Below are 12,004 nucleotides of genomic sequence, written 5' to 3' on the forward strand. Positions count from 1 at the left end.
GATGGCGTTCTACGACCTGTTGGAGCAGCAAAACACAAATACACACAAATACTGATATGGTAACAAAGTACAGTATATTCTTGTCTGCAGGCAACAGTGACACCGACATACACAACACAAAGGCTGTCGAACATGAAGATACATAGTCAAACTCAAAGAAGGAAGAGGATTGGTTAATTATGTTGAGGAGCATCTGGGCAATTGGCACAAGTCTCTGTCGATGTGCTTTGCAGCAGCAATAAAGAGCTGACTCGTCCCCTACAAAAAGAAAGTCCCTCCTGAAAGTCAGTCAAGAAAAGCTGCCACACACACACACACACACACAAAAACACACACAGGAGTCTTACTGGAAGCCTCAGCCATGACAAGGTGACACTGCATTGATTTAAAGACACCACCATCACAGACACACGTAAACATACGCATGTTGCACATAAACACAAGGCCTGGATGTACACTACTGTTGGACCAGTGACGTGTATCAACAAGGACTGAGAGTACAGCTGCACCAGAGATCGTCCTTCACCTCGACAGCTCCAAGTTCAGCCTCAGCATTTACAGCTTGTTCATCAAACTTTGCTGAACTGTAAATATTGTAATTTTCCACTTTTAAGAGAAGTGAGTCAAACAACACAAAATGAAAAGAAGAGTTATTAAGTGTAAGCTCTGGAACAAACACGCATGAACACTGACAAGTTTAAAGTTTAAAGCCTTCAAATAAACACATTGAATCATAAAAAAGGATATTTTTGCGAGTCTCACTCACCATTTCCGAAATTGCATCCTCGATTTTTACATAAAAATGTGTTCATATGTATCATTAAAGTTCCAAAGTTTGAAACGTAACATACCACACTATCCACTGGAGCATTCTACACCATCAAGGCCATCTTTCTTTTATCACCACTGAAGCCTTTTATAACAATTGTGTGTATTTACACCCCCTTCTTTAAGCTCAATGGTAAAGTCTTTATTTAGTGAAAGCTGAAGTTAATTTAAATTCCTTTCACTTCCAGGTGATCACAGCATTGACTTCCCAAACCATTTGAGTCGTTTCTCATTACTGGGTGTCTGCAATAAACATACAGACACCTAAGCGGGAGCATTCGCTTGCCTTACATCATGCACACACAGTGGAACAGATTTGCCTTACATCACCCACTTCCTCAGAGACTAGAAATAAGGTCACATGAAACATGAAGCCCAAACCTCACCCTGAGAGCCACTGCGACATGTTGAAGACATTCCCACCTCCACATCTCTGAAACACTCACCCAAGCTTCGGGGTCACTGTGCCCACTGCCCAGGCCATGTTTAACTCACATTTAATGCCCAGAAACAGTCAATCAAGCAGCAGGTATAGAAGATGGATGACACCATCATGCCCTAATCCCTGACCTTTAACCTGTAACCCTAACGTCAGTGAATCAGGAGGTCTAGTAGTGGAAGAGTTTATGTGTTTATATTTTCATGCTTCACACTGAAAGATCCAAACAACACACAGAAAGACGTCCTTCCAAAGATAATATACATTAAACTGAACTGCCATCAGGCACTGTAAGCAAGTGATTATCCCAAAATGTCCTTCACCTGCTCCTCAGTAGCAGTCCTCTGCCTCGGTCAGTCGGTCCAGGACTGTAAATATCTGCCAAATGACACCTGAGCTTCTCTCTCAATTCTCAACCGTAACTTTGCAAACCAATGCAGGCTATCTACTGCAACCAATGAAGGTTGACACAAATAAATAATGTTCATTTTCATGTGGAAATGTGTCATTTAAGATGAAACATTAGTCAGTGAACAAGCACAACGTCAAGATTAAATGAGGTCAATGAAATAAAAGTCCACCAGCAATTTGTCCGATGAAGCAGCAGTCCCAAGTGCCCCTACTAAATCGGACTGTCTTGTCAGCGTCCATTCTGACCAATTAGAGTTACTATGATAAACACACTTAGACCTGCCGTCTATCTCATTTGTCCCAGACAAGATGATTAAGATCATTATCCTCAAAACACATCCTTCTTAACTGACAACTCATAGCTCAGATCACTTAAACTATTATCAGCTCTGGTTAGGGGCCACACAACATCCTGTAGTCGTGCCCTAATCTGCTCTCTGTACCTCCAACCCACTGATTCCACCTGCTACACTTGGGTTTGGCACAAAAGTAGCTGAAAAAGCAGAGGATATTGAAGCGATAGAAACACAAAACAGAGTAAAAAGAAACCATTTTTCTTACCCCTTGAGATTTCCTTTGCACTGACTTCGGGTGACAGCCTGAATCCACAGGGAGTCAGCCTAAACCAAGTACCAGGCCAACACAACCACCACCCGTCTCCAACTGACCCCCACCTGGCGCTCACTGAGGCCTTAAAAGGAGACAGAGCTGCCTATATATAACCAGTATCCCTCAAGAAGCAGGGCTGCTAGAACATATGAACATTTAAAACAGACGTTTAATCATTACCATGTTTACTGGAATCTAAGTTCGTAACAACTGATGCTTAAAAAAAAGGTTAATAAAGTACAACAGCTGATCAATGCAAGGAATGCAACCATGCAGAGGGGGGTTGGGGGGGGGGGGGCACATATACAAGCAGCATATTTAGCTTCATGGAAAAGAAAACAATACAGTGTGCATTCTCAAATACAAGTTTAACAGTGCTGGTTACATTCTTTTCTCCCAGATCAAATGTTACTGAGTAGTTCAGATTCTACTGTGTGGTTTTGGAGGATGTTTGAGGTGGTGCTATTATTGCTTCATGCAAAGAGGTGTTACTGTTATATAACACAATACAAGCAGGGGCGACACAGTTGCAGTATACAGCTGTTTCACTTGTACATTTGAATCTAGCTGCACTTTGGACAGAACTGAAAACCTTCTCCAAAATCTTTCTCCACCTGCATTCAGAAGCTTCTTGAGACACTGTGTCGCATGCTGATCTTTGGCCGGAGCCTATTTATATAACTAGCTACAGTTACAGCCCGACTATTCCTGACGCAGTGGAGGAGCTGTGAAACGCATTTCTCATCTGATGGGAAATCATATGATGGGAAAACATGGAGTTACATTTGAGGGTAGGAAAGAGAGAGAGAGTCAGGGTGAGAGACTGGGGAGAGCTGTGTGATGCGTCAGTGGCACAGACTGAAAAGTATTAGTGAAAAAGGCAGAAGGCAACATAGAAAAACAACCTCTCACCATCATACACCCAGTCCATTAAGTCTGGATGGAACTTATATATATATATATGGGAGGTGGAGGGTGGCTTGGCTACAAAGACGGACACTTTTTTTGCAAAAGGATTGTTTTAATAGTTAATGGTCCTTTGTTGTCTCGTTCAGATGAGCAGCACCTTTTACAGAATTAAATTAATCTAGTCAAATCCCAGAGACGCAGTATTTTTCTATAGTTAGGGTCAATAAGCCTGGATTTTTTGAATTTGCAATAACTTACCAAATTGTATAAGCAACATCAAATAACAAAAAAATAAATATGTATATGCATGAACAATTTTAAATCACATAAACAAAGTTTAACATCATGTGAGAGGGATTTTTACCTATGGAGGACAAGAAATGTTTGTGTGTGTGTGTGTGTGTGTGTGTGTGTGTGTGTGTGTGTGTGTGTGTGTGTGTGTGTGTGTGTGTGTGTGTGTGTGCGTGTGTGTATGCGTGTGTGTGTGTGTGTGTGTGTGTGTGTGTGTGTGTGTGTGTGTGTGTGTGTGTGTGTGTGTGTGTGTGTGTGTGTGTGTGTGTGTGTGTGTGTGCGTGTGGGTGTGTGTGTGCAGAACTGATGCCTGTCTGTGGTTGCAAAGAGCCCTCTGTTGGTCATACAGTAGAAAACCTATCTCTGTAACCAAAGCCCAGTGATAATTTTAGTACATTATGTTACTGGCAGGCAGTAAGATGGTGGTGAGCTGAACTGCAGGGTGACAATCTTCAGCAAGTCGACAGAGCAGAAACAAAAGCAAACAACAACAACAACAATAGGAATAGTAATAATGAGTTTTAGTTTCAATCATTTTCTTCATACTGGTAGAACCAACTCAGACAAAAAGCTACTTCCTCCAGAAAGCTGTTCTTCATTGTATCTGAATTTGTTTGTCTTTAAAGGCACTGATAAAAGAAGTTCTAGCAGAAAGCCATTTATTTTATTATCTAGGGTTCTTTTTCGATTTTTGGACTTTTCTATTGATTTTTTTGTCTTGTTTATTGTGAGGCACACTGAGACTCTGTCATGAAAAGTGCTTTATAAATAAAAGCGAATTATTGTTGTTGTTTTATTATTGTTGTTATCTGTGTTATTATTGTGATTGATATTATTATTTACCAGACTCGCCGGTGTGACCCTGCTGACAACAAACCACACGTACCAGCCAAGTCCACCACGTGACGCGAACAGCGCTCCTGATTGGCTGAGTAGAGTGGTAGGTAGCCAAGCGGCTGTGGGACAAAAACATTCAGTCTGTCTTGTCCCGAGTAATGAGCTAACTGGGCTAACTGAGCTAACCGAGCTAAGTGAGCTAAGTTAAACACTGCGAGGCGTCCGGACAACCACTACCAACCTCTGTAGCAGCTTATACAGCGTAAGGTGAGGCCGGTTTAAATACTACATGTGTTCTAAATGAAGCTTGACTAACAGGGGAAGGCGAATGTTTAACGTTCAACCTCCGATATGACTTCGAGTATTTACGTTGTTTTTACGTTAAATTGAGTCTGGTGCTTTAGCTTCAGATTAAGCTAACGCTGACTTCAGAGAGGGTCGTTGTTTCCTCCTGTCTGTCCACGTCACTTCAGTCTCTTTGTGTCAGACAGTGGCTTAACAGCGTGTTTACGTGAAACCTGCTGTGTCCCTAATGTAGCTCAACTGTCAACAGGGCTTTGTGTCTCAGAAGTACACGTGTATGTATTTGTGTGTACTTGTTCCTGGACGTGTTGTTGTGTTGCCACAGACTGCACATTGTCATGAGACTGGGAACCTACACACTCAGTTCATTACCAGTTCCATGTCTAGTTCATTAAACTGCAGCATTGCTGTTTTGGTCAGTGCAGTCTTCTCCATGAGGGTTGTGGTTATTTTTTTAAATATCCCAGTCCACCCTCACAGACCTGAGGTTCCCATGCACTTTAGTGATTGACTGTAATTGTGAGGGAGAGATGCTGAGTTGTGTTTGTTGATTCGGGAAGTCCCCCCCCCTCACTTCCTTGCATTTAAGCCACTACCTGTTTTTTCTCCTTGTGCCAAGATGCATCGCACGCGGATCATGCAAGTTTTTTGCTTGTAGTGTTCCAGTCAAACATTGAGTAACCTGCGTACATGATGACGCACACATGTTCCTACAGGAACAAGGGGTTTCCTGATGCTACACTGTGGTTTAAAGGGGATGTTGGTTGAAACTCTGGGTTGATCTCATGTTCACTTCTGACTTCTGTTCAAAAGCAGCTGACCTGTGTTAAGTTATTTATTTGATGTGTTGTAGGTGAGCCATGAAGCTCTGCCCACCTCTTCTGCTCTGCCTGGCAGCAGCAATGTCTTCTGCCTATGTGACTTCACCCCCGTAAGTACAGCAAAATGACGTGACCTGCTATTTTACTATATTGACATAGAGCTGACACTAAATGTTGTAATTATCATGCAATATAAGTAACAATCAAGCAGGATTGAGACATGAATGTGTGTGTATTTCAGACACATGTGGACCAAACTGATCCTGACCCACCACTGGCCCTCCAGCTTCTGTGCTGTAAGTAATTCCCTTTTTAATAATCATATAACTCTTCAACTTTTAATTCCTAAATATCAGGTGATGTCAGAGTCACGAGACTAGATGTGTGTCAGCAGTCGTGTTGGTTGAGGTAATATTGCAGAGTATGCAGTTTTAACTGTCATGGCAAAAATATCAACTTCCCTTATTTAGTGCTTTTATTTTTGGGAGTTGTTTTGTTGTTCATCTTAATTAACAGTCTACGGTTCAAATCTGTGGTTACCATGTGACTTTCTATTACATGCATGTTTGTGTAAAAAAAACAGTTTGCTGCCTATATTTGCTTCAGGTCGGTTTTTGCTCATTATTTCATTTCGACAATTACAATCCAAGTTTCTATCGTGGCATTTTAGGGAAGACATTCTAACTAATTTAGTCTATTCTCTGAATAACGACTCAATTAAAAAGGTTTATATGTAGACCCTTAACTGTAAAACCACTGCACTTCCCCTTTCTGGGACATGATTCGGTGGGTATTGTTTTTTTCAGGTGGTTGTCAATATAAATGCAAGATGCAAGACATACTGGAACTTCAAATTGATTGTTCATTTGTATCAGTCATGAAGTAAATGTTTTAAGTACCAACACAAAACTTTAAATTACAACTTCTAAAATGTCCGAATGTTGCTATTTCTGTTTCCCTTAGTTTTTTTTGGCAGACGTTAAAATGTCATGGGCTTGCTTTATTGTCCATTTTCATTGTACCTCATGATGTCTTATAGACCAAATAATTACTTCTTTATATAAGAATAATGAAAGGAATCAATATTGGAAATAATCACCGGTTTAGTGTCAGGATTATGTATTCAGATTGATTAAGAGTATTCATTTTGGTCAATTTCAGTTCGAACCTTGTCATGCCAACTTCAGCTACTGGACACTACATGGACTCTGGTAAGTGTGTGTGTGTGATTGTGTGTCATTGGCTAGTCTTTGGGCAAACTTCAGATTACAGATCCAGGTAATTCGGGACAGTTTGTCCAACTCAGGACAAGATCAGTGTCCCCAATTTGTAATAAGTTGATTTTTGGGTCAGTGGTTAGTTTTACCTAGCGGTTAAAAAACTACCTCAAGTCATGCTACCTCTATGTTTAAAATAAAATGTGAAAGTATCAGTATGGGGCAGATCTTATTGTCGGACTTAGATGCAGCAGAGAAAGAGAAAGAGCAGCCACCTTTGGTCTTAAAGTGTGAGAGTGGGACTGAAAGCTATACTGGGAGCCGAATATGGAATCAGGAGACCAAAAACATGTCAGGGTTACCCAGTGAGAGCTTTTTAAACAAAAAGGTATATGTTCATTTGTTACATATACCTTTACAGGGTTGTAATGAACATGTAAAATTCTGTATTCTACAGGTAACCAATGAAAGTGAGCCAGAACAGGAATGATATGTTGTTTTTGTTTCTACCGGTTAAAATTCTGGCAGCTCCATTTTGGACCATTAGCAATTGAGACAGGTTGTAATTGGTCAACCCCATATAAAGAAAATAGCAATAATCCAGCAAGGGGGTGAAAAAAGCATGAGTCATGTCTTTGAGTCAGGATTAGGTAAATTGTGGTTATAGGGTAAGTCATCAGGAACTTAATAGTCTATGACAACATTGTGCAACTACCTGCTAGGTGGTATCACCTTGGAGAAGTGGTTACGACTAAATTATCTGTTTGAAAACTTGTAAAAAGTATATAGTATAATAATAAAATGCATCAGAACTTTGAAAAGCTGCTACAGGGATATATGCTGTTTTGCAACTAGAATTTTTAGTGCATCGAGCGAATGTTACTGAAATCTTTTATTATTGCTGCTTTCATTGTTTATACTGATATACTCTGAATCTGTTTTACAGGCCAGATAAAGGGCAAGCCTGCAACTCATCATGGCATTTCAACTCTTCTCAAATAGAGGTATAACATTAGTCACACAGTGTGTATTTGTTATTAATCATCAAATTCAAAATGTATTTTATCCTCTTCCTGTAATGTTTTCAAACTGTAGGTTTGTAATTGTTTTGATTTGGAGAAGGAACCTAAACAAAGCTTTTTACATCAAGATGGAGCTATTGGACAGAGAGAGAAGAAGCATAAAGCTAAATTCCTCAGTATAACAAAATTAAAAGTTATGTCAATCTAAAGTAGACGATAGCAAGATGCGCATTCTGGAATGAACTGGATCTAGAAGAGAGAATACATACATTTTTTAATAATTTTGCCCGGTTGATTAAATTAAGTACTTAATGGATATATTAAATCAGTTGTTTTGTTTGTGTTTACAGGACCTGCTTCCTGACATGAGGAAAAGCTGGCCTGACTTACTTGAGCCCTTATCTACTCAATTCTGGTAATGGTTCAGTTAATCCTTCTATGTTACTGTCTCATTCATTTCACTTTTAGTTGGGTTTGTTCCAATTTAATATACAATGGTAGTGTACTTCCACCACATCAGTGCCATCTTACATGACTGCTGCTGCGTTGTTTGTGTGGTTGTTTGTTTTGTCAGCACTTCCTTGTGTAGATTCAGATACTATGACACAGGATAATAACTGTAGAGTTCTTCTTCTCTGTCTTGTAGTGTGGGTAGAAATGAATGCACTATGCTCTTGTGTATCATATGAACTATAGTATATTGTTTATTTGTTCATGATGTTATGGTTGAACTGTAAAAACAGTTCTTTGTCATACGTTTGGGTTTGACAATGACATCTTGGATTCATTGACAATATTTGTTTAATATATCTGTCGGCTGGTATATTAATGCCTCGTGTTCCTGTCTGAAATGTGTTTATCATGTCAGTTAAAAGTATTGACACTTGTTTGTCCTTCTGTTTTAACAGGAAGTATGAGTGGAACAAACACGGTACATGTGCAGCAAAAGCGGAGGCGCTGAGCAGTCAACATAAATACTTCGGCAAGGCTCTGGAGCTATACCACAAATTGGATTTGGATAGGTACAGATCATCTTCATGTGCACATACACAAACCACTAACCACTGTCTCATGCTCCTGTTCTCAGTATTGTCTTCAACCCTGCACATATTTGACAACACCTCAAATGTGTATTTCTGTTATTGTAGCATCCTGAGGAAGTTCAACATCACTCCTTCTGACAAATACTACGAGGTAGGTCTATTTATATTTTCAACATCAAATAAAAGTCTGATAACATTTTTAATATAAGTGATACATGAGGATACATTTGTGGAATTATTGTGCCTCCTAATAATAATATGGAAGCTATGGTTTCTCACTTTTCCTCCTCTCTCTTTTACTAATGTGTCTATTTGTAGTTTTCACAAATTGAAGGAGTCATAGAGACCTTCTACGGCGTTAAACCTAAGATCCAGTGCATCCACCCAAAAAAGGTATAAGCACCTAATAGTATTTTCACGGTTGAATTGCTGTCTGACAGTCTGATAGATGGCTAAATGTTGTGTTTTTGACAGAATGCCGATGCCCAGATTTTGGGTCAGATTGAGATCTGTTTCAACCCGGACTTCACCCTCGCGAACTGTGATAAACACGGACACCACGACAATCGCCTGGCTGTTGACAAGACAGAGTTCAGCCTGTGTGACCCTGATATGCCAGTTTCCTACCCACCTCTTCCATAAGACACAGACAATGTGCAAACTGAAACGCAGCAACTCACTACACTCATTCACACATTGAAACAAATGCATTCTTTCATTAACCAGTCAGTTGTACTGTAAAACTGGGATGCACACATACGCACACGCTAACCATAATTATATTTTTCTCAGATTTTACCATGAACGTCAAGGCTTTAATGAAATTGTATGTTTTAAGTAGCATTAGACAATCAGTGTAAACTGAAAATGTTTTTTAACTTCACAGAAATGCTGGCTGGGACAAGTACTTGAAAAAAAAAATCACATTCATTGCATCGTTGCACCTTTATCACATTTAATGCATTACTCTTTTTTTAATCCATCTCAAACCAGGACACACAGACACACACTCCACTACGACATAGTGCCTTAATGGATTATGTCCCTACCTGACCCTTAGTAGTAGTTGAGTCCTAAAATGTACAAGGTGTTGTTCCAGGACACCGCAGGAGAGCGTGTTAAGTCTAGGTCGAGGCAGGTGAGCAGACTGGCAGAGTTAGGGCTCTGTCTCTTGTGGAGTTGGCAAACGAGTGCAGCCTTGGTGTTTTTCGTGTGTGCAGACGAATCTTTATCTGTGTAATGAGTATGTAGACAAACCACAGTGCATATCTTTGTTTGCTTATGTGCCACATATCAATTGCCATTTTATTCACCTTATTCTAGGGTTGATTGGATTGTAACTATTATATAAAAGCTTTTTCAGCATTATCATGATTAAATTCAACCAATACATTTAAATAGCTGGTGTTCCTCTATCAGCACTACCTACTACACAATTAGTACTGGGTTGTGTTTTTACATAATTGTCATGGCTTTTGGGGATAGGGTCATCTTAAGACCCACACTGCTGCTTAACTACTAGAGGTAGCTGCCCTCTCATGTTTGTGAAGTACATCAGCTATTATCGAAGTTGTGCTTTAGGCCTGGTTAGGTCTGTGCTGCCGGAGGGCTGATAATCACAGTAACATGATTGAAAACAATAGAAAGTACTAATAATATATGGAGGTGTAGAAAAATGGCTTTAATTCTGTAGGACACACCCCAAGTACGATACATCCAAAAAAGGATATCGCACACATTGATTATGCACCATTTTTGACACACGGACAAATCAAACCTGTTTCCTCTAGGATGTAACAACTGTTTTTATAAACAATGTTTTGGGGAACACAGATTTCTACTTTGACTTTTCTCTGTTGGTTCTGTTTGTATTTGTCTTTTTTTTTATTTGCAAAGATGAATTGATTAATTGCAGGTTGAAATATGATTATAGCCGTAGGGGACAAATTTGTGAAATGTATCAAATTAACATTTGTACATTTTTAACGTCAATAAAACATTTGGTATCATGACAAGCTGTCCTGTATTCATCAGTGAGTGATTATGTAATATGCAATATTGATAAAGTGGATCTATTTGTATATGTAATTGAACTTGAATTCCACCTATAAATAGAGCTCAGTGAATTAAATATAGAGTGACCATCTGCCCCATGACTTGTCAAGTAAAGTATAGTAACAGTATTATTTTAGTCTGTCTTTCTGTTCAGATCTACTCTGTGTGTATGAATATTAATGTTGTGATCCCCTTACAGAGCCTTAATCCCACCGGGACAAAGACACCAGCCCGTAATCCTGAATCTCCTCCCACAACGCAGCTCCCTCAGATTGACTGAACACATCTGATTATGTTTTCAACAGTGCGAAAATGCCCCGAAACTATGTGCCAGCTATATTCTTAATGTTCTCCAAATCCTGTCAAACACAGGAAATCACCAGTATGAGCTCTGGTTTTAGTTCCAAGTTTGAGGATCACGGTTAAAGCAGCTGAGAAATTTGAAACCATAATTCAGCAAAAAAAGGGAAAAATATGTCAAGATCACGTCATCTGCGGATGCTTGACCTCTGCAGTCCTGATTTACCCCAATCTCATCCAATAAACCCCCATCGCCTCTGCTTCACTTGGGCTCTACCTTCACTCCCTCCTCCCTCTCTCTCTCTCTGGCTCTATGATTATGTAACACTGCAGCTCTGCAAAGCTGCTGATGTGACAGATCCAAGTACCTACACACACCCAGTGATCAGCCAGATCACGCTGTGCTCTCTGTCCCCAGCTTCTGCCACCGTTATCGATGTGTAGCATTGATTGCTGTCCTCAATAGTCTATTGAACTCTTATGTAACTGGAGCTGAGCCAAAGTGTTTGCTTTTGTCATCTGTCACCTTTTGATATGTATGCATGAACAATTTAAAATCACATATACAAAGTTTAACATTATATGAGAAGGATTTTTACTTATGAAAGACTAAAAATGTGTGTGTGTGTGTGTGTGTGTGTGTGTGTGTGTGTGTGTGTGTGTGTGTGTGTGTGTGTGTGTGTGTGTGTGTGTGTGTGTGTGTGTGTGTGTGTGTGTGTGTGTGTGTGTGTGTGTGTGTGTGTGTGTGTGTGTGTGTGTGTGTGTGTGTGTCCTTGGATGTCATGCAGGAGCAAAAAGGAGAAGGGACAGTGGCAGACAGGGAGAGGTAGCCGGCCTGCACCATGTGACCTCGCCAGCTGTTGCTGTATACTGGTGGGAGAAAGAGAGAGAGAGGGGGAGAGAGAGGGGGCAGGGGGGG

The 12,004-nt window shown here is 40.1% G+C and overlaps 1 protein-coding gene across 2 annotated transcripts; it reads left to right on the top strand.

Moving 5' to 3' along the window:
• The first annotated feature begins 4,448 nt into the window (after positions 1-4,448).
• rnaset2 (ribonuclease T2) lies at positions 4,449-10,745 on the top strand. 2 transcript variants are annotated; one of them, XM_061067848.1, is made up of 10 exons: positions 4,449-4,591; positions 5,481-5,558; positions 5,690-5,744; positions 6,610-6,659; positions 7,612-7,669; positions 8,038-8,102; positions 8,596-8,709; positions 8,836-8,881; positions 9,049-9,123; positions 9,205-10,745. In XM_061067848.1, the coding sequence occupies exons 2-10, from the start codon at positions 5,488-5,490 to the stop codon at positions 9,370-9,372; spliced, it is 702 nt and encodes a 233-aa protein (XP_060923831.1). In that variant the 5' UTR covers positions 4,449-4,591; positions 5,481-5,487; the 3' UTR covers positions 9,373-10,745. The 2 variants fall into 2 exon arrangements, with proteins under 2 accessions (XP_060923831.1, XP_060923832.1); XM_061067849.1 differs by having other exon boundaries at positions 4,449-4,586.
• The last annotated feature ends 1,259 nt before the right edge of the window (positions 10,746-12,004 follow it).

This window comes from Limanda limanda, chromosome 3 (assembly GCF_963576545.1).
Source record: "Limanda limanda chromosome 3, fLimLim1.1, whole genome shotgun sequence".
Lineage (NCBI taxonomy): Eukaryota > Metazoa > Chordata > Actinopteri > Pleuronectiformes > Pleuronectidae > Limanda > Limanda limanda.

What these genes read in the sequence shown, in the direction of transcription:
- rnaset2 (XM_061067848.1), top strand. Translation starts at nt 5,488, where the DNA reads ATGAAGCTCTGCCCACCTCTTCTGCTCTGCCTGGCAGCAGCAATGTCT. An exon ending in GCCTATGTGACTTCACCCCC is followed by an intron (nt 5,559 to 5,689) that starts GTAAGTACAGCA and finishes TGTGTATTTCAG; the next exon opens with ACACATGTGGACCAAACTGA. An exon ending in GGCCCTCCAGCTTCTGTGCT is followed by an intron (nt 5,745 to 6,609) that starts GTAAGTAATTCC and finishes GGTCAATTTCAG; the next exon opens with TTCGAACCTTGTCATGCCAA.